Source organism: Kryptolebias marmoratus, linkage group LG9, assembly GCF_001649575.2.
Source record: "Kryptolebias marmoratus isolate JLee-2015 linkage group LG9, ASM164957v2, whole genome shotgun sequence".
Taxonomy (NCBI): domain Eukaryota; kingdom Metazoa; phylum Chordata; class Actinopteri; order Cyprinodontiformes; family Rivulidae; genus Kryptolebias; species Kryptolebias marmoratus.
In genome coordinates this window covers 29066792-29089282 of record NC_051438.1, presented here as the reverse complement: position 1 = coordinate 29089282, position 22491 = coordinate 29066792, and the positions used below count along the sequence as shown (strand labels likewise).

General features: G+C 44.3%; 2 protein-coding genes and 1 long non-coding RNA gene across 3 annotated transcripts; 1 reads left to right on the top strand and 2 right to left on the bottom strand.

Moving 5' to 3' along the window:
• Positions 1-1087: 1087 nt before the first annotated feature.
• Positions 1088-7532, bottom strand: g3bp1 (GTPase activating protein (SH3 domain) binding protein 1). Its single transcript, XM_017429734.3, has 12 exons — positions 7400-7532; positions 5139-5255; positions 4966-5047; positions 4660-4833; positions 4492-4582; positions 3894-3984; positions 2991-3243; positions 2802-2903; positions 2592-2709; positions 2386-2511; positions 2186-2295; positions 1088-2097 (listed from the first exon to the last, which is right to left on the bottom strand). The coding sequence occupies exons 2-12, from the start codon at positions 5231-5233 to the stop codon at positions 1849-1851; spliced, it is 1491 nt and encodes a 496-aa protein (XP_017285223.1). The 5' UTR covers positions 5234-5255; positions 7400-7532; the 3' UTR covers positions 1088-1848.
• Positions 7533-10062: 2530 nt separating this feature from the next.
• On the bottom strand, positions 10063-21308 carry sparc (secreted protein, acidic, cysteine-rich (osteonectin)). The gene is made up of 10 exons (XM_017429773.3): positions 21214-21308; positions 15739-15804; positions 15567-15605; positions 14510-14597; positions 13407-13528; positions 13175-13295; positions 11591-11724; positions 11233-11381; positions 10992-11140; positions 10063-10636 (listed from the first exon to the last, which is right to left on the bottom strand). The coding sequence occupies exons 2-10, from the start codon at positions 15793-15795 to the stop codon at positions 10608-10610; spliced, it is 888 nt and encodes a 295-aa protein (XP_017285262.1). The 5' UTR covers positions 15796-15804; positions 21214-21308; the 3' UTR covers positions 10063-10607.
• Positions 17609-18219, top strand: LOC119617333. The gene is made up of 2 exons (XR_005233567.1): positions 17609-17732; positions 18108-18219. It is a non-coding gene; the product is annotated as an uncharacterized LOC119617333 (long non-coding RNA).
• Positions 21309-22491: the final 1183 nt, after the last annotated feature.

Here is a 22491-nt window from a genome sequence, read left to right as displayed (position 1 = left end):
TGTCCTCCTTACCTGCTCTGTGGGTTTTGTGGACGTCCCTCTCTTGGCAGCTTTGGGATCATCGTTTCATTTCCAATAATGAAAACAAACATGAAAAATCACCTTAAAGTTTAACGAATTGTTTAATTTTGAAGAATCTGCAGCCATGAGGCTGAGGGAATAACTGAGCTCAGTCTGACGCTTTCATTCAGACCAGCTTCAAATCAAAACCCAAACGGACCCGATCAGTTTGTCAGAACCTGCCATCATCTTTCAGAACAATCCTGCTGATCGCTAAAAAACACGTCTGACTTTATTCATCAGAGCAGCGTTAAAAGGGAGGATTCTGAAATTAAAATAGTTCCATTAAAAGAATTTAAACATAAAACAAACCTGATTCAGCTGAACTACCTAAGAGCTGCCAGCAGGGGTCGCTGTGGCGCCAAAAGCAGCAGCTCCTCATGATGATTGTTTCCAGATTCAGGACTTTATGAGGAGATGACAGCAGACATGAATATAAACAGCTGAGCTGCTTCAACTAAAAACTGTCTCTTTTTAAAATGTGCCTTAAAGGACGGTTCGGACCTGAAGAGCAGGATTTCTGATTTTCAGCTCATTTTTGTGCATTTAAATAAAAACGGGAAAGCTCAGAGGTGTATTCGCCCCCGACATGGAGGGTTTCAACACAAAAAGGTGAAAGTTTCTGCATCTATTAAAGCACATCGTTGAAGTTCCTGTCTGAAGGGAAGTGAACAGAACCGAACCGTGAACCTGATCAGGAACAGCTCCGGTGTGAGCAGCTGAGGCTCAGACAGAAGTAACTCCTGTTCACTTCCTGTCATTCAGACAGCAGCTGGAGACGAACTGACCAGGTTTCAGTTCCAAAGATGACCCAGAAGACCCGCCGTCCTCATGATTGGGCGTTTCCATGTTACCACGGCAACAGACTCACCTAAAACACGAACATGTTATTTGTCTGCGTGTCGTTTAGTTTGAAGCATCTTAGTTTCATTAAAACCCACTGAGCTCGTTTTAATGCTTTTATTCCACATTAAAACTAAAAGTTTATCCGACTTCTCAGCTGTCCAGAGTCAAAGATCCAAACAGATGAAGTTAAAACAGTAAAATGTTTAATTTAGTTCTCTCGTCGGCATGTGAGCTTATTTTACATGATGGAGATGAAATGCATCGACAGTAGAAGCCCGACTGCTTTCAGAAACATGCTGCATTCAGGTACAATCTAACAATATCATTCAAATAAAAACTTCTACATTTCAGCTCTTGACCTGACAGAATAAAAAGGTAAGACAGATCCATCGCTCGATACAACGGTGGCAGCAATACACAGGATTGCCCAAACAGTAAAGTACACGTTCCTTTAAGAAACAGGGAGAGAGAACGCGAAAAACAAAACATCTGGGTTTTAAAGCCCCAATTCAAGTAGCATTTACCTTTTTATTTCTCTTTTAAACCGGTTTGCTAATAAGTTCAAGTTCAGCATGAAAAAAAAAACCCAAACAAAGAGAAAAGGAAAGAAACCTAAAACGTGAAGCGTCTGAGCAGCTCCTGGCCCCCACACGGTGGATCTGCGAGAACATGATGTGTTGAAGTCGAACGAGCCTCTGAGCAGCTGGGGGACCGGGACGACGGATGAGTCTGGCTGCTGAGGTCAGCAGGAAGTGACGGGATCATCGGCTCTTTCCTCGGGCAGAACGGAGACGTGAGGCGGCGTGTGACAAGCAAACAAAATTTGATTCCAACTGATTTTCTCTCCTAAATGCTGAGTAAAAAGGGAGTTTCTTTCAAAATTTGGCTTTTTCCAATCAGTTCCAGGCGGGGGTGGAACACAGGTTTGGAGCTCAGGTGAGTTCACTGACGGGGAGCAGAGTAGCGCCCCTCGGTGGGCCCAGCACCCCGCCCGGAGCCAAAACTGGGTTTCTGTGCCAGACCACCACGAGCAGAGGGTCCTCTGGGTCCTCCGCCCCCTCCTATTCGGTCTCTGGGTCCACTAGGACCCCCCGGACCACGGGGCCTCACGTCCCGCCTGTCGCCCTCTCTGGCGGACCGGGTCTTCTTCTCCTCCACGTTCAGACGGACGTCCCCTCGGAACTTTATGGGCTGAGCAGAGAAAAGACATCGTGTCAAAGCCAAACCAAGTCCAGCTCCTCAGAGCTGTACAGGCAGGAACAAGCTGCAGCAGTTTTACCCGGTTACTGAGGATCTTCTGAACGGGTTCAGAGTCGTCAAACACCACAAAGCCAAAGTTTGGCAGCTTCCCTCCACTGTTGATCCGCAGCTCCAGGACTGTGCCGTACTCTGGAGAGGAGGAGGAGGACATGTTGTCCATCTGCTTACAAACAGCACTCATCTGTCTAAAACAACAAGGAATGTTTTCTACCAACTCACGTTCAAAGAACTCCTTCAGCTCAGCCTTGTCCACATCGTGAGGAACGTTTCCCACAAACAGCTGATGGGCGTCTGGATACCGGACCACCCTGCGACCCTCAGACTCGCCCGGCTCTCCTTCTCGCACTGAAGACAAAAACAGGAGGCGCCTGGTTCACTCACAGAATCCAGGATTGTTCCAGGTGGTGAACAGGATCAACACGTACCTGGTCTGGGCCCTCTGTGTGCTGGAGGGGGGCCCCCAGGCCTCTGTTCTCGTGGTCTCTGGTCTCTCTGTGGTCTCTGTGTCGGGGTCTGGGACTCTGGCTTTGCCTCCACTCTTGGCTGCAACAACAACAATCACCCTGCTGTTACAGTTTGAGACAAAAGAAGCTAAAAGCTTCAAGTCGGACCATCTGAGAGGAACCTGAACACACCTGCGCTGTGGGCGTGGCTTTGACGACGTGCGGGGAGATTCCCAAGACGGGGACAGCCCCGGTGGGAGGGAGGTTCTTACTGGTGACCGATGCCCAGGAGGACTGCAGTGGAAAGAACCAAAGCAGAGGAAGTTAGAGCTCATGTTCTGCCTGCAGCCCCATTCGTCTCCGACCCGTCTTCAGACGTACCCGGTTTTCTTCTGGAGCAGCGGGGGCGGGTTCAGCAGGTGCAGAGGCAGGTTCTGTGGTTGGGGGGGCGGCAGCGGTGGAGGGACTTTTCTCTGTCTGATCATCAGCTGTGTTTGTTTCTGTTGGTGTCTCCAGCAGCGTCTCAGCCTTCAGCTCCACCTCAGCAGCCTCCACCTCCTTCTCCACCTCCGGCTCGGGTTCTGGGCTCGCTGGCGCCGCTTCCTCCTCTTCACCAGGAGCTGCCGGGTCTGAACTGCAGACAAACCAACCCAAAGGAGAGGTCGATGGAAAGTCAGATTTGATCGAGGATGGGGGTAAAAATCTGATTTTAGCTGAACTGCAGACAAAAGATTCTGAAATAGATTTTCGGATTAATCTGAGCTGCTTCTGTTTGTCCCAGCAGAGCTACCGTAGCTTCCTGCAGTACAAACATGTTTTCCTCTTTACACCCTGAAGAAAATGATTTCCTGTGATAAATACAACGCTGCATTAATTAGCTTTTCTCTCGCATCTTCACTGTAGAGTTAGCATCGATGCTAACATGTTCTTGTGCTCCGTATTAAAGGAAGTAAATGAAATAAATGAGTTTCTGTAAAATAAGCCAATCATTTCAAGATGCATCAGTAATTATTTTAGAACTGCAGCCAATAATAAGGTGCCTACAGATTCTCACCCCTCATTTTAATATTTAGTTCAATAAATAAAACATTTAAATGATTTTATATTCTAACTAAAACAATTCTATCAAACACTTCTGTTCATTAAACAAATAAATAAATGAGATCATTGTTGCAGTGTAGGTTCTAAAATAAATAAATAACCAGATCGCTGCAACATCTGATGACCCTGATCAGCCAACAACCCGCGGGTTTAAATCAAAGAATAAAAGTCTGAGACACGAACCAGGCCGTCGGGTCGTAGAAGGGGGCCGAGTCCTCCGGGGGTCCGTCCGGGGAGCGGACCCGCTCCAGCTCCTCCACCTCATCCTCAGACTCTGAAAACGGGACAAATATTTACAAACGCTGCAGTTTACAGCAGAGGAAATGGGAAATTAACATAGGGTCACTTTTACTTCAATAAATATAAAAACCTGCTGCAGTTCTCTTACAGGTCCTTCAGTGTTTGGAATTTTAAATATTAAAGCTCAGTTTTTATTAATTAAATGATTCTCAGGATCTTTAGTTTAGTTCCTGCTCTTCATCCTGACAGAAGTGCTTCTTTGTGTTTAAAGAGTTCTTTACTGTGGAACCGGTTCTGGGAGCCGGAACTGGCCTTTCAGAACTCAGAACAAGAGTGAAGCTGCGGCCCTGAATTCATCTTTATTTGCTGCTGTTCTTTATTTTGAAGGGATTATTAAGTAGAAACTTTGACCCCAGGTGAGCAAAGACAAACTGAAGAGTCACTGAGAAATTCACAAGTTCCTCCCTGAATACAGTCTGACCAAACAACACCAGATATAAGACCTTTCTGGACCTGCAGTCAAAGCCAGGCGAGCGCTCACCTTCTGGAGGCTCAGAGTCGGAGTCACCGAACACCTCGTCCTGGTACCGGAACACGTCGTTGTGAACGTAGAATTTATTTGCGACCGTCCCCTGAAAGGCCGAACAGACAGGAGGCGTGAGTAAAACCTTCAGGGGTCAGAAGAGAAGCGCTCCGCTGCCGTACCCACCTCTGGTGCCAGAACAAAGGTCTGCATGAACTTCCTCATGGGCTGCATGTTGTTGGACAGCTCGCCCATCACCTGGACCACGACGCCTTCATTCAGGGTGGCGTGCGCGTCCACGTGTCGGATCTTCGTGTGACAGTCACGGAAACTCAGAGCCATCACCCTCTTATGAATCTCCTGCAGAAGGAAAGGAGAGTGAGTGAAGTGAAGATGATCTGGACATCCTGATATTTTCTCCCCCCTGTCGGCCCGTGGGAGCGCAGCATGCTGCCTTTTCAGAAAGAAAACTCTAAAGCAGTTCTCACTCACAGACTGTCCGTAAACTGCCTCCACTGGTTTGCCGTTGCTGTCCAGGCCGCCATGCACGTAAGACGAGTTCTTCCCGTAAAACCTGGGAAAATAAAACCCAGAGGAGCCGTTCAGATAAACAAATCCCCGACAAGCGTCGCCGCCGCAGCAGGTGGAGGAGGAGGAGGTCGTACCTGTGCAGGTAGTCGGGGGCCTGGTTCAGGAGCGTGTAATACTGTCGGACAAACTCTCGCCCGACCAGCTGGGCACTTGGCTTCTCCATCACCATTTCTTTGGTCAACGGGAACTTTCTGCAGAGAGAAGGTGGGAAACAAACGGGTCACCTGTGAGAGTTTCCATGAAGACGAGAACAGGTGATTTGAGAGATTTAACAAATTCTGGGTTAAATTACACTTTCTGGGAAAAAAAAAAGAAACTTTCTGCTGAATTATTGCCTCTTCCTTCACAACCAACAAACTAAAAACCTGCTTCCAGGTCAACGTTTGACATCAGGAAGGAGAATTTACAATAAAACCTGAAGACAAGCTTCAACAGAGCTGCATTCTTCTGTTTCTGGAGGACTTCCATTTGCTCAATAAAGACCAACATGAAACACAAGTTGATACGAAGAAACAGATTAGCTTGTTAGACGTTACAGAGCACAGAAAAATAAACCAATCAAGTCTGTGCTTGTAGGTTTCATAAACTAAAACCCTGAGTCAAGTCTGAAAACTGGAACCAAAACAGGAGGAACATTAACTAAAACTCAGAAATAATAATAAAATAAAACACGAAGTGTTTGGGGACATCAGGAAGAACTGAAAGGTTTGACTTCATGTACAGAAACTCCTTCACATGTTGGCAAAAAATTAAACAAACTTGTTTTTATTACCTCATTAATAAGCAGGAATATAAATGTGACAAAGAAGAACTTCATGCTGAAGTCAAGGAATTATTCTTATTATTTCAGTAAAACGGCTAAAAGCTCCCAGAAACTCCTGGACCTACAGGTTTAAAAAGACAGAAGGAACATTTTTCATTAAAATACTTTAAAATAAAAACATAAAGACACCTCCATGTTAACTTTAATCAAACTGCAAAATAACTGAGGAAGACGAGAATTGACTTCTGGATACGTTGGTGGCCAATCAGGACAAGAGGCTACTTTCAGCATCCATCCATCCATCCATCCATCCACCCACCCATCCATCCATCCTCTCTGAGCTCCTCATGAATCCTGTCATTCAGAACAGGAACAGAACTCTGACCCGGTCCTCCCTCAACAATCACCTGACTTCGTTGTTTCTTAATTTAGCCCGGACCAACTCGACCAACCCGGACCAGACCAGCACCACCCCACAGACAGCAGGCCCAAGGCATGATGGGTACATCCCTTCATCCATCAGGGTGAACCACGACTTGGGAAACCTCCATCTTTTAAAATGGCAGTCAACACATAGGAAGTCATTTCCTTTCACCGTTAGAACCTCAGGTAGGTTCTCCTCTTTAGGGTCAGGTCCATAAAGCACGAGTCATCTGTGTAGTTTACCCTGAAGGACATGTCCTAATGTCTCACAGCTCGAACTGGTCCTTCAGGATCCAAACGAGCCGACTTCTCTGAAAATCAGGAACCAGAACCAAGCAGCCACCATTAAACCCGATCCCTGAGGGGGAGAACCCCGACCAGCTCCCGGTGTCCCGGGACACGGAAACAGCCTCCACGTTCCTCCGGTGAGGGGGGAGAAGCTCCGCGCGTGGCCCGCAGACAAAAGGCCGCGCGGCCGCCAGCAGCAGCGACGGAGGCCCCGCACGCCCCGCACACCGCTGCGGGAGCTCCGGGCCGGCCCCGGATATAACCCGGGCCCGCATGATGGCACGAGGCCCCCCGGGCCCAAACTGACCCCCCGAACCGCAGCAGAACCCGTCCGCAGCTCCGGCTCATCCAGCCAGGAGGAGCCTCAGCACGTGTCCCGGAGGCTCACATCGACTTTCGGCTGCTGGAGCCCAGAGCTGACCAGCCGGTTGGTTCTGAAACACCAACAAACGCCTAAAAATGGCTCCAGATTCTGATTATTGGGAATAATTTACACCCACGCGAGGAAAAGGGCGAGGAAGGCTGAGGAAGGGAGGGAGTCACGACCGAAAGGGCGGTGACTATGTCCTGGAGAGTCAACGCGAAAAGGAGAACAGATAATCTCGTTACAATCAATAAGACAGACTCTTTTTCAGGAAACACACCACGGTTTTAAAAATGATTGTAAAGGCAGTCATGTAATGTTTAATTACACAATTGGTTTTGGCACTGTGTTAACAAAAAAAGCCAACTGACACCATCTGAAGGCCAGGAAGTAGACGGCCCCGTCAAACTGATTCGCCTGATAAATACGGTTAAAGAAAAGGCACACTTTTAATTTTTCTTTACAAATGAGATGACTTAAACAGTAAAACAACTTACCGACTGGTCAAATAATTAAAATGTGAACGTTGCTTTGAAATTAAGTATTTTTTCTTCAATCACCGTAGCGGGTGTCTGAATACTGACGGCTTCACAACGTGCTGGACTACCCGGGTACCGGTTTCACCATCGCAACCAAACCCGACGTTCCGCCCCTTAACTAATTTCCAACCAATCAGACTCGGGTTTCAGGAGTCAAGGACCAATCGAATGAGACCACTACCAGAAGCCAGTATGTAGGGCCAACCCGCAGTAACGGTTAGAGGTACGCTTGTTTAGCAAGCCGGCGTACTCCGTTATCAGTCGAGTGGCGGCGCACCGGCGGCTTTTTCCCGCTTGGGGGCGACAAAGCGTTACATTGACAAATAACGACAAAGATTGATTTATTTTCGTCTTTCTGTCGGATTGTTTTAAAGAAAAACTCGCAGAAAAGCAAATGTACTAATCAAATCAATAAAAACTGCATAAAATCTTTACACTGCAGTTAACTTGGAGCACTTTGAGACCATATTAGATTTAAATTATTGTTTTTTTCCATTTTTAGAAAAGAGGAAAAATGTATATGATATAAAAATAGGTGGTTTATGTTTAAACAAAAGAAGAAACACATGAATAATTCAAGTTATAAAACATGACTTTTAGGCTGAAATGTTAAAAAATTCTCATTATTAGCAGCAGAACTTTGTTGTCTAGAGTTGTTCTGTGTTTTGTTGTTGTTAAAAGTGTTATTTTTAAAAGTCTTTGCAGGTCTGGTTATTTCATCTGCTTGTTTTTCAAATCTGTACATATAATATTATAATCCTAACGGGATAAACTCTTTTAGACAAACTGAGGTTCATAAAAAAGTCTCTAAATTCAGAAAATGTTGAGGATTCCCAGCTGGACCAAACAAAGAGCACAGAAAGACAAAACTTTTATTTCCTGATATAAATAAATAGGAATGAAGCATAAGTTTTATTAATATTCATTCTTGCCCGCCTCGTTCTGTATAATTAGCTAATATTTGTTTTCATCTTTTATTTTACTGTGATTTTTCTTCCCCTGCATCAATAAAGTTTGAAAGTTTGAAATGAAACATTAAAAAGTTGATCCTGAATCATATCAAACGGTGCAGTTTGAGAGAGTTTATCCTGACAGTTTCCTTGATATGTTGATATGAAATTCTGAAATGTGGGCATGCGCTCAATGTAAACAAAAGCCTTCTGTCTGCATCCTGAGGGCAAACATGTAACGACACATCCTTCACTTTTCAGGAGGTAAACAAACACAGCTGACAGCTGGTGACAAACAAATTAATCATCAATATGAGGAATTATTTATGTTGATTTGGGTTTTTTTGTCTTTCTTGAGTTCCTTTAAGTTTGGCTTTAATAACAGATATATGTTGTTATTTAGGCAGCAAACGTGTTAAAAACAACTCTGTGGATTTATATTAGATTTTAAACACATGTTGTTCTTCTGTCTGCCTAAAATCTAACAATTATTTTCCAGAATATGTCAGAAAAACTTTCCAGTTAAAGCCGTAAAATCCTCTTTATTTAAAACTTGATGATTTGTTGTGGTTTCCAGCTGAAATAAACTGCATTAAATTACAGCTCCTGTCTGTTTTCAGCTGAAGGAGGAGGAGGAGGAGGAGGAAGAGGAGGGAGGGGTTCACATTCTTCACGCTGGAGTCTGGATGAGCGGGTGAGGATGGTGACCGGGTGCTCCGGTTCTCCCGGGGGACCTTCAGAGGAAATTAAACTGAGAACCTGGAAGTTTGTCTGAGAACACAATGTTCTCCTGGTTTTCAGCCTTTTGGTTTATTTACACAGTGATTTTAAACACTTTATTTAAGCTTCAGTTTTCAGCAACTTTTATGAATCACAAACCTTTAAAAATACATTTTTTACAATCTAATTTCCTGTATTTCAGTTGATACCTGCAGCTGAAGTCTTTTTATTTCAGGGAAGAATTTGAGGTGTTTTCATTTCCAGGCTGTTGTTGTTTTTCGTTTCAAACATTAAAATCAAGGAGCAGCAGTTATGAAATCAGGAAAACATTTATGAGATTTTGCAGAAATCGTGGAGCTTCTCAGATGTTTTCTAAATTATGTTTTTCTTTTCTGAATATAAAAAAACTCTCCTAACCATATTTAAATCATCCAATCCACCATCTTCAGTCCAGAAACACCTGAAGAAGTCAAGAAATCATGAATGATTTCAATGAAACTTTCAGGAAATAATGATTAAATGAACACTCAGCACAGTTCTTACAGACCTCAGATGGATAAAAATGAAATAAAAACATGTCCTTCAGCAGCAGAAATCTATTTTTAAAGCTCCTTTCTGGGTCTGAAACTAAACTCACGAGGTTTGAAGCGTTACGGCCAGAAAAGCCAAGAAGAAAAGCTTCTTACAAACAGATTTCTGTGTCTGTAAGTCCCCCCAAAAAACCCCAAAAATGTTAGAGACAAAACCCAAGGTGCTGGAAGTTTGGTGCAGATCCTCCGTCGGATTGTCTGAACATGAATTCCTCTGCAGAGGAACAGATATGAAGCCAGAAGGAGAGTTCTGCATCTGTTTTCACACAGTTTTATTCAGGAGAAGTCGGTTTAGCTCTCAGTGTCGACAGAAACATTTTATCAGTGAGAAAAACTCTCAGCCTGCGAGGTTTCCCCCTCGTTCGAGCAAATATCTGCTTTAATGTTGTCAAACATCAGCACACACACATCCAGAAAGAAAACTCTTCTACCAGTAGTCCAAAAAATAAAAAAACCAAACCAAAAACAGACCAGAAGAGAGGAAAAACGGAGCAGTTTGGTTTGTAGAAAGCAAGCAGAGGGAGCGTTTATTTAGAAACTTTATTTCTGACTTTACAGTTCGTTTCAAACTGATCTCCAATTAAAAACAGCCCTGAACACATCATAGCATAGACACCATATAATATTGTCAACAATGTAAATTTACATCAGAGGTTCTTTAGTTTTTCTTTACAAGGTGTTTTGTTCAACAAACTCAAATGTTTTCTCAGCTTGGTTAGTACAGACTGTGCACCGTTCGCTTGGGGAATAGTTTTTAGTGGTATAGGTAGGAAAGATCATCGTTTAAAAAGAATTAGCAATTAGCACCTTAGCTGTGATTTTTTTTCTGTAACTTCTGATCGTCAGCACCTTGTTGGGTTAGTAGAGACTACAGTTTCCTGCCGTCCGGCTGCAGCTCGCAGGAGCTCAGATGACGAGGTCTTTGTCCACGTCCTCTGCAAGCACAAAGAAACGAGACATCATCGTTACCCGCTGAAACCACCAGGGAAGAAATAAATTCATCCTGTTCCTGTTTGGATGACCCTTTCAGCTGTTTTCAGTCACTTCGGCTGTTTTTAATTTAAGGACTCGAGGAACATATCGGGCTGATTTGGTGTCTTACTTTCTCCTGGTCCTCCTGACTCCTGATTCTGTCAGATTTCAGCTCCAGCAGAGATCCTGACTTTATAGTTTTAGTCTGAGGCTTACTTTCTGCTCAGCTTTTATGTCTGCCTGTCTTATTAGGTGCAGTACAAAGGTACAGCTTCATTTCCTCTCTGCTGTGAGTCCGGTCGGCTGATGGACACTCACGCTCTCTGATGCCGAAGCAGGAGGCCCACTCCTCCAGGGCGATGTATTTGTCACCGTCGGCGTCGCAGACTTCGAAGAAGCGGGTGGTGCAGTGCTCCATGGGGATGAGGGGGGCGCGCAGGGGGGCGAGCTCAGAGTGGGTCAGGTATCTGAGGAGAAACAAGCAAACAGCATCAGGAGGATTCTCCATCGTGGAGAGAAGAAGAAAATGTTGTTTTCCCGTCATGGCGCCGTTTCGTACCCGTCAACGGGGTGCTGGTCCAGCTGTCCGAACTGCCAGTGGACGGGGAAGATGTACATGTTGTAGTTCTTCTCGAAGTCCCGGGCCAGCAGGTCCAGAGAGTGTTCGCCGGCCTCCAGCCTCTTCTCGTTCTCATAGATCTTCTTCACCTGGAGGAGGACGGAGGACGGAGGACGGAGGACGGAGGACGGAGGTGAGCTTTAAGTCCAAACATTCAGCTGAAGGACAGTCAGGTTTAGGAACAATCTGTAAATATGGCCCCGTCTTCACCGTTCATTACTTTAGCTGTACAAATCTGTTCGAAGTTCTGGTTTCTGTGTCCATCTTTGGAGTTAAAAGTTTCTGCAGCTTCTCTCACCCTGAGCTTCTGCTTCTCGGTCAGCAGGTTGTTGTCCTCGTCACGCTCGTACAGAGTCACCAGAACGTTCTTCAGCCAGTCCCTCATTCTGAGTGGGAACTCGTTCAGCTCGTTGTCCATGCAGGGCTCGATGACTGCACCGAGAACACACCACTTACACAAACTCACACAACAAGAAGAAACTGGACCTTTATAAAGTTTTTAATGATGTTCACCAGGGGTGGAGACAGAAAACAGTTTCATGGTTTTATCTGCTGAAAACGTCTCCAAGACTTTAAATTGTTTGGGTTCAAACATGGCAGGCACTAGGACCTCGCGGTCTGCCGTCACTCTGCAGCTACGTGCTGAGAGGAAGAATTAAAGATGAAACTACATCGTCTCCACCTCCTCTGCTCTCCACATAAGATGTTTCATCATCAGTGTGAGCAGCTTTTCTCTGTGATGAAAGTAATCATAAACTCACAGAGGAGTTTCACTCTAATGTCCTCATGTCTTTTTGTCATTTTATTTAAATCCATCAGAGTTTTATTTATCATCGAACTGTTTAAATGCTGTAGTTGGTCTTTCCCCTCACCAACACTCTGAAGCCTGTTTTTCTGAACATGATCTCCGTTTGAGCCGCTCAGCCTGGACTCATCCCCTCTCTTTCAGTTTGAACAGCTGAAGAAATGCAGCCTGCGTGTCTGAACTGGACCCAGCGGGACCCAACGGGACCCGACACCTCGGTCCGACCCGCCCAGCCAACAGCTGAGAGGAACAGTAACACACATCGCTCCGATTCATGACGTCATTCGAGAGAAAAACAGATTAAATCCCAACAGAACTGAATCTGAGAAGAATCAACAAACGTTGGGATCTCAGTCTGAGCTGTTTTACAAACGTCTGCTGGAGTCACTGCTTCAGCAAAGAGTTTAGAAACAGGAAGCAACTGAAAACATGAAAATATTTAAAAATTAACTGATTTAAGACAGGTGGATCTTTCAGAAAGATGGTTACATGATCGCCCCCTTCTGTTATCATCTCTTTACTTCTTTCTGGTATTCAGGTTAAACTTCTCCTTTGAAACCGTCTGTGTTTCTGTTATTATTCAGTTAAAGTTTGGATCAATTCCCGGGCCTCCGTGCAGCGTTTACATCCTCGGGGGGGGGGTCGCTCTCCTGCATGTCTTAGCTGTGTTCTTACTTTAAATGATCGACTTGTTGCCGTGCTCCTGAAGAACCTGATGATTTGGTGAGGAGGTGATTAAACCGTTTGAATCAGGTGTGCTGGAGCAGAAACACCTAAAACCTCCAGGACAGCGAAGCCTCGAGGTCTGGAGTTTGACCCTCCTGGTTTACATGATGCAACACGAACAGAAACTCACGCAGAAGTGACAGGAAATAAAACTTTAACGTTGTGTTTGCATTGCACAAACCTCCAGGAAGTGTTTAAACCTGCCGAGTTCCTGCTCTGAGCAGCGGTTAGCTCGGCTCCCTGATTCTCTACACTGAGCCCCCTCTGACTGCAGTCTGCTGCAGAATCAGCCTTTAAACTGTTTGTGCGTCCTGTCGAGCCGTGGGCCGGGTGCAGAGTGTGAGAGCTCACATTTGCAGGGTCCGATGTAGTCCAGGTGCAGCTTGTGGCCCTTCTTGGTTCCCTCCAGGGTGCATTTGGTGGCAAAGAAGTGGCAGGAGGTGTCGTAGGTCTTGTTGTCAGTGCCGCAGATCTGAAAACAAGAAAACGTTTTGATCTTCCTTCCCATGACGCCACTCTTAATCTCATAAGATGGTGTTTGATGGCTGAATGTTCGGCTGTAGGAGGCCGTTTGGTTGCTTACGTGCTCAAACTCTCCCTCGGCGGCGGGGCAGGTGGAGGGGTCCTGACACACACACATGGGCGTGTTGCCCTCATCCACCTCACACACTTTACCCTTCTTGCAGTGATAGTTCAGGCAAGGATCTGTACAAAAAAATACAGAAGTTAAGCTTCAACAGGAAAGCCAAATAAAGCGTTAAAGGATTTTAATTTGAAAGGCTTTAATGTTGAAAGAAAGAAGTTAAAAGAAGAATCAGAGAGTTTAAAATTAGCAGCTGGTTTGTTGAATTACAGCCCTGAAATAAAAACTCGGAGAGGAAATTACTGGTTGTGGAAAACAAGTCCTGTTAAAACCGACACTTTCCTGTGATCAGAAAGAGAAGGAATGTTTTAGTTTTATTTTTATTTAGAAGCTTCTTCCTGAAACTTTTACATTTTCATCATTTAGTTGTGAATCTTCGTAACGATTTGCTGCTTCTGCTGTTTGTCTTTCACATTTAGAGGTTTTAGTTTATTTTGAATTATTTGCTTTAGTTTTCTGTCGGTTTACCTCAAGTTTTAGCTGCTCTGAAAAGAAATAACACACCTGTTAAACTTTGTTCTGTGCTGACTTTAATGGATTGAATCTGTTGCATTATTAAAGTTTTAAATCAACAGCCTCTGTTGGTTTGTCTGTGGCTGAGTTTCCTCCTGAAGTCGGGTGGAACCTATAATCACAGCTGTCTGCTGGCAGAACCAGGCAGTCTGTCATTACGGCTGCTGGCTCAAATAAAGTCAGAAACACGTGAAGCTGCAGGACTGAGTCTCTGCAGGGCAGCTAAATCCAACCCGGCCCAGATCAGAACCGGAGGGCATCTTCGCTGTTCTCCTCCTCACCTCCTCACCTCCTCGAGCCTCCTGTAGTTCCATGTATGAGTGAAGCTTTGCTCTTTGCAGGAAGATTTCTGCCAATCTGAGCCGTTTCAGGGTTTCTGGTTTGGTTTGCATCAAATAAATCACTTTAAGGGAAGATTTAGAGCTTTTAAACGTATAAAAATGTTTAAGAGATAACCTCTGAGTTCCCCACAAACCAATCAGAGTTCGTTTAGTTTGAAGGTCGGGTTCAGCTGCTTCCTGTCCACTTACTCTCAGCAGCGACATCCTCAACAACATCGATGGCTTCATCAAACTCTCCAACCTCCACCTGCACCGGGTTGGTTCCCACCTCGGGCTCCTGGGGAAGAACAGAGGTCAGAGGTCACCGTCTGAGCAGAATTGAGAAAGAAAAATGACGTCCCCCTGAGCTGTTAAAACATTCAGCTCAGGTCTATTTCTGAAACCCAAACCACTCAACGAGCCGTGGGTTTTCTGACACGGATCATAACGTCCAGCCAGCAGCAGCTGGGGTCACATGTGGTGAAAGCATCAAAAATAAAAACCTTTAAAGGCTTCCTGACCAGATCATCAGGGGCTAAAATTACCAGCTGTGGGATCTTTGGTCCCGCTGGACCTCTGGAGCAGGAAACCGTAAAATGTTCCCATGAAAACAAGATTTTTAGTTTTTTCCTCATTGTTCAGGATTCGTCTCATGATTTCTCTCCACTGAAACAACGCCGCAGACATTTGGAGGAAAGATTTATTTGTTTTTGATAAATTAAAAAGTCTCATTCATATAAATGCACATCGCCCGCTGCTTTTCAGACCAGAGTTTCAGACTAAAATCATTTTATGTTGAGAAATGACAGAGTTGTAGATCTTTATGTCGAACCAAAAGACCATCAGAAATGCTCATCCCTCTGGTGGTGATACAGAAAATGAGAGTTTATCAGATAAACGTCAGAAATGTGAGAAACAAGCTTTAATTTGAAGGATCCACTGAATTATTTTAAACCAGTTTCAGTTCTGATCTGACCCGGATCAGGATGGGTGGGTTCACTATTTAAAAGTTGTTGTTTTTTAAAGAGCACATTGTTTGGCTGCTGATGCTGAAACTCAAACAGCTGTGTGGGATCCGAGCGGAGCAGCTGCACGGCTCAGGAGCCAGAACCAAACTGCCGTCAGAGCAAAAGTATTCGATTTGAGTTTCCTAAACGCCAGTAAGAAAACAAACTGTGTTCCAGAGCTGAAGCACAGCAGAGAGGGAGGAGGAAGGAGCTAAAAGTTGGTCATCAAAAAAGAGGAAAGTGAAGACTTCAGGTCTGACCTCAGTAACCAGCTCCTCCAGGAAGGGCTCCTCCTCAGCCTGAAGCACAAAAACATGAGGTGAGGAGGTGTGACTCAAACACAAACACAATGAGAAGGTTCCTGCTGCAGAGACAAGCAGACCGTCTGAGCAGCACACACACACACACACACACACACACACACAGACTTACAGGAGCAGCGAAGGCGTGGCTGGCCAGGCACAGGAGGAAGACGATCCAAACCCTCATCTTCAAAGTCTGCAAACAGAAATATGGAGGTTTTTATTAATGAAATCAAGAAGCAGAAGTCTCTTTTTTGCTGTTGGGTTTTATCTTCTTTTTAAAACTTATTCATCTTTTTAAAGAGCTTTAGTGATTTGTAAGTAAGAGTCATATTCAGGCTGCAACATTAACATCATTTAATGTTAATTTGGTCAAACTAAAGATGAGTTTATTGCATAGAAGTCCTCCTGAAGCGGACCGTCCCTCGTTAGTCAGGCTTCGTTGTGGTTTGTTGGGTTTTTGCAGGTTGGACAAAAAACAAAAAGCAGCACTGATTTGTTCCTGAGCAGCTGTTTTAGAGACCAGATGTGGAAACTTTCAAAGAGCAGGAGAAAGTTCTGCTCTTTAAACTTCTCTTTCAGGAGAAATAAACATATTGTTTCCAACCACAGCATGATGAGATCCGTCAGCGCTCAGACTCCCAGCGACTAAAACACCAAACAAATAAACCCAATCAACCCAGCCGTTCATAACAACAATCCAAAGAGGGAAAATTATGATATGATAATGATATTATCCTCTATGGGATGTTTAGTTTTGCACAAATGACGTTCAGCAGCTTTCCACCCCTGAATCTGAAGAACTTTGACTAAATTTGACTCAAGTTTTAATGACTGACTTATTTTCTGCAGCAGAAATGTTGGAACAGAAGCTTGAAGTTCCTCCTGTGTTGTTGTTGTTCTTTATGGGATGTAAGTAAAGAAATCTTCTCCCAGTTTCAAGTTTTAAAAGAAGAACTAAATTAAATGTGTTTTTGTTTGCAGCTCCAAGTTAAGCCGGTTTTATTAAGAGTCTGTTTTTAGCTCTGAAAAGCATAAATTAAATCCTAAAAGCAGATTTTAGAGCCTTTTTCTTTGGTTTGAACACAACATGTTGAAGAATGCAGCTCTTCTCTCCTGGATCTCCACATCGTGCAGTTTAAGGGATTTTGTTTTTCATTCTGGAGCAGAAATCAGAGCATTAAAGGAGCAACATGTCCTCTGTCCTCTGTCCTCTGTCTCCCTGCAGACCACATTTACATCTGAGCAACACGACCCAGAGTCCCGTCTGATAATAAAATACTCTTCAAACATCGGTGCTTCCTGAACATTTCAGACGTTTTTCCAGCTGCAGCGGACATTTTGTGTCCAAACTGTGAAACTGCAACAACTTCCTTCTTTCTAAACTTTGCAGTTCTGCTTCTTCTCACCAGGAAATCCGTTTAAACTGATTAATCACAGCTAATTAGTAAATTTATGTGACTTTCTGAGGCAAATAATGTGTGACCAAAAAGGTTAAAGATTAAATAAACAAGAACTGATGAAGATTTTACTTTATGCTGATGCTTCTTATTTTAATCCCTCACAGCTTCCTGGAAACAGTAAAATCTACAGTTAGCAAATATAAAAGTTTGTTCAGCTTGCTGGACGTGTCTCTGTCTCTGTCCTCCTGTCCCCTCCAGCTGCCTGTCTGGGACACACATCGTCCTCCATCCTTCTTCCTCTCATCTCAGACTTTAAATAAGGGCTCCTTTGTCTGGAAATGGAGCGTCGCGTCTCTTTCTGCACACATTATCTCCATGTTCAGCATCATTATCAGCCGTTTCTCTCAGACATCCAGAAGAATCTCCCCAGCATCAAAGACGGCTCAGTCTGAGAGATTCAAATCTCAGAACTGATTTCCTTTCTGTCAGGTTTTAGAGACACTTTCCCTGCAGACTCACAGCAGTGAAATGATTTTAATGAAAACAAGTCTTCTCTTTGAAAGTTAAACAATCTGACTTGTCTTCTGTCAGAGAGACGAGGCCCTCGGAGACGGAGGAAGGCTTTGCTCAGACGGTGAACAGGACGGTGTGTCCCGACACGTCTTTTAGACGCTCAGAGACACAACCTGAAGAGGAGGACAAATCTGACGTTTTCTGTTCGGTAAGAAATTAATTTAAATGGATTCATTCCTGACAGAAAGATGCACAAAACATCAGGATCTGCTTTTTATTTATTTATTAGTTTGGCATCTTTTAGCTTTAACAACTTCAGTTCTCAGGGTTCACACTGTTTCTACAGAAAAGGGAATTTCTTCAGAAATCTTTAAATAAAGTTGTACAATTTAAAAACAAAAACAGCTTAAACTTCTTAGTTGCTTCATTAAATCAGCTCTGATTAGACAGAATCACTGCTTCACCTGTTTTCTCATCTATAAACAGATATCTGGCTCCTACAAATAGTTTAGTTTCTTATTTTAAGGCACTGTTGGTTTTTGCTCTCAGGGTAAAGTAATGTTTGTTGTTTCTAAATGTGCAGAAAGTCCGAGCTGAGACATGGAAAAGTACAGGAAGTCTGTCAGGTAAATAACCTCTGCACAAAGAAACGTCTTTGTTTCTGTCAAGAAGCAAAACTAAAGAAAAAACACAAACAACACGAAAAGGTTTGCTCATGGAAAAGTTGTGAAGAGGAGGACAGAAAGAAGAAGGTGTGAGGAGACTGTTTGGTTTGGAGGAACATGGCGTCCCCTCGTAGTTTAATCACCGTCAGCAGGAGCAGAACTGACGCAACAGCAAAACAAATTATTTTATTTGGAAAGCTGCTCTCATAATCAAACAGCACTGAGGCTAAATGGGAATCTTCAGGCTCATAAAGAGGCCTCTTTTCCTCCCACATGTGTGTAAGTTGGGTTAGTTAGGTGAGCAGGTAAACAAGCTGCGCTGGAACTGTCGCTCATTCACGTATCGCTGCAGTATCTCTGTTGCTCTTTCCACCGGGGCTTTAAAGGGAACAGACTTTAAATCTTTCCCTCCCGTGTGACGAAGCAGGCGGGTCGGAGGCAAACAACAACGAGGAGTGACTTCCTGTCAGCTTTTAAGGAGCTCGAAATAGTCTTTCTCCTGGTATTCAACCCAGAATGTGGCCATGTTACGCTTGTCGAATCTTGAAAATGTCGTTTTATATAACAATTATCTAAGAATTATTGTCAAAGAAACCACAGAAGAGAAAGCCAACAGTTTCTCTCCTCTCCGGAGAGATTAGCGGAGCTCTGACTGAACAAAGAGCCGTTTTCATGAGAAGCACCTGGATCACGCAGCACAAAGAGCACAAAGAAGAAAACTCAGGAGGAAAAGTCAGGATCTTTGGAGGTCGAAATGTTCGTCACATGACCTGTTTGGCTCGGGTTCCTCCTCACATCTAATCGGATCAGGTTCTGGTTAATTCTGAGCTTTAAGATGAAAAAAACCCACAAACTAAGAACAGTTCCAGTTTCCTTCAGTTTAAATGAACTTCTCTGAGAATTATACTCCACTCTCTGTGGTTGCATAACAAAAAAAAGAACATTTCAGAAGTAAAGTTAGGCAGAAGTTCACCAGTCTGTGGAAAAACTGCCTAAAAGTAGAGGAACAATTTCAGAATAAAGTTCCTCAACAGAAAATTGGGAAGCCTTTGAATCTCCATCATCTCCAGATCTTAACATCATCAACAGATCTGTAGAAACCTCTGAGGTCAAAGGTCAAGGCTGGTTCTGGTTCTGGTTCTGCTCAGGAACACTGTCTGTAAACACAGTTCACCGTGCTGCTTAAAGCTCTATCAGGCAGAGAAGAAGCCAGATGTGAACAGATGTGTCTCCTCTGTTGTGTGGTCAGCCTGCCTCTCTGATGGTATGGGGGTGCATTAGTCCAGGTTCCAGGACTGTTGAACAGACAGAATGGGACGACCTCAGGTCCAGATGTTTACAGATGCTGCACAGAGGGAAACATCTGGAACATCTTTAAAGAGACGAGTTGATGCCATAAAATTAAAAATAACTTTTTTAACAGTACAGTTTCTTACTGTGTTGCATTGTGAATAAAATAATGGTTCATTATTTGTTCTGGTTTTACAGACTGACCCAACTTTGCCAGAATCTGATTATTTCTGCACTTTAGTGAAAGATGACTCAGCAGTTTGTTTCGGTTTTAAATAAATCAAAGAAAGTTGGTTTTGTACGATTTTGTTTTGTGCTTTTAAAGAAATTTGAGTTTCTTTCAGTTGAGTTTCGACAAACATCTCTGCTGACAAACAAACATCGACTTCGACTTCTCCCGCTCTCTCTTTGTCTCTTTGTCCTCTGGTCTTCCTGTCCTTCTCGCTGACATCGTGTCTCCAGATCTTTCTTCTCTACGTCGAGCTCAGACAGCAGCAGTCCTTCAGTCCTTCCTTCCTTTTCCTCAGCTTCTCCAGCTCCCCCTCCTCTTCCTCCTCTTCCTCCTCCCAGTTTGGACCAGTCCTGCCACCCCAGGGACGCTCCGTCTCTTCCTCACAGCAACACATTTATGCTTCATTCTTTCCAAATCCAACTAATAAAAAACAAAACGTCTAGAATATTCCTCAACCCGCTGATATGAAGTTTGAATATTTTAAAGCAACTTCTTCTAAAAACAAACAAAACCTGTAGAAACTTTATTACAGTAACTCGTTTTTTCAAAGTCAAAACCCATAAAAGTCGTCACTAAACAACTAGATTCAGTCCAGTTTTTCTGCTTTGTTGAGTTTTATTTTACACAGTTTAGCACCTTCTAATTTTTAATTTAACACCAAAACCAAACTGGAAACTCAAAGATTTAAAGATGTGAGATTTTCCACCAGATTCTGGCGTTTATGACTCAAAGACTCGCAGCACTGACAATGACCTCTGACCTCTTCGTCGTCACACCAAACTGAGAAAAACATCTTTTCTTTTTTGTTTTTTTCTGTCCCGAGGCCGAGGATTAACCTGCAGAGGACATTTCAGCAGGTGAAGAAGTGGAGAAATGTTCCTGCCCTGACATTTACAGGCGTCTGCGCTGGAACAGCTGGTAACCGGTTACCATGGCAACCCACATTCCTTCACATGGGAGTAATGAGAGAGGGGGATGATGGGAGATCTGTGGAAAAACGCTGAAACTTTATCTGCTTTGCCTGCACTCGTTCCTTCTCCTCACAGACAGAACGACTCGGAGCGTTCAATCAGCTCACAGGAGGAGACACAATTAGGACATCCATCCCATCCATCCCTCCTCCTCGAAACTTTAAACCACTGTCCCACCCCTCCTCCTCCTCCTCCTCCTCCTCCTGCCGATGTGGCACACAAAGGCTCCACAGAGAATAATCCTGAGAATCACAGACTGCTCACCTGAAGGGAATCATTCTCTGTTTCATCAGAACACAAACTACTTTTAAAGTCAGTTTGGAGACAAAAACTTTGTTTCTGATGAGGAAAACGAACAGAAGCTGCTGCTTTGGACAAACAAAGACAGAAACCAGGACAGCTGGTCTGATTTTACTTTAACTGCTGATGGAAAACCTTCATTTAATTATCCTTAAAGTGCAGCTTCAGCCTGGCTGCTCTCAGAAACGTCAGGAACTTAAAGAGGCTGGAAAGCAGAGTGAGACCTCTTACCTTCAGCTTTGCAGAGCAGGGACACCAGGAGACAAGTCAGCCGAGTGCGGGGCCCCGAAACGATCTAACACACTCACCACTTCACACTGAAGACATTTCCAGGAGGACGTCCCACTTTGGACGGTTTCCTCCCCCCCCCCCTCCCCATCGCCTCGGAGGGACGGGCCTCAGACAGAGCCTGAACTCTGAGGTGTTTTATTGTTTAAGGGCGTTAAATGAAGCTGCAAAAGTCAAAAATCACTTTAAAGGATTTCTTTTTTGTTTTGTATGTTTTCCTTTCTCAGTTTTTAGTCCTTTTCTCAGTTTTAATTCATCATCAAGACATTTTTAAGACATTTTTCTTTCCCTTTTCTTTTACTAAAGCTGTTTTTAGTATTTGCTAACAGAAGGAACTGATTTAAATGATTAAATCTGTAAACCAGGTGACACAGCTGACAGTAATGCTTTGGGTCTAAATGATAAAATCCCCTCTGATGGTGACGCAGTTACATTTCTGCTCTCAGAGGGGCAGAGGTCAAAGGTCAGGCTGGGAAAGCCATGAGCTGCAGCTGCCGACAGATTCAGCTCCAAGACAACCCCATTCAAGATGGCCACCACAGCTGATGAACCTTAGCTAACACAAAAGTGTTTTACAGATACTGTGGTAGTAGCTGAGAGTCGTCCCCAACACTTCGACCATCCTTGTTTAAAACTTGGCGGCGGGCGATAAGCATTCCTTCAAGGAGCTGTTTTATTCTGCCAACATTTTGAATTTCGTCATTAATTTTATATCGTCAGCAGCTCCAGTCTGCTTCCACCTTTGGTCCAATTCAACAAGCCTGAAGCTGAACGTCTGATCAGAGTGAAATCCCTGCAGCACTTCAAGCTTTTTTCTTTTTTCTGCAGCGTCACGTATTTCTGTCGTTCTTTCAGCTGCTCCCTTCTTCAGGGGTCACCACAGCCAACAAAACCTTTGGCAACATTTGGCGACCTGGGCTCAGGATTACTCAGGATTACCCCGCTGTGATGCAATCTGTGCACGCTCCACAGTCTTGCAGCATGTTTCCAGGCTCAGGTCACTGAAGGCGTTCAGCTCTCAGCTCCTTCAGCTCACCTGCCGTCCACCGACAGACAGGAAGCAGGCGTTCCTCACAACGCCCTCTCTGGGCAGCCTTGGTAGACTGCCTCTGTCTGCTCCCACAGGGCGATGATGTGAAGAACAGCTGGGTGAGGAAGAGGAGGGGAGGGAGGGAGGAGGGGGGAGCTGCAACGTGGCGTTTTCCATTCTGCCTGGAAGTC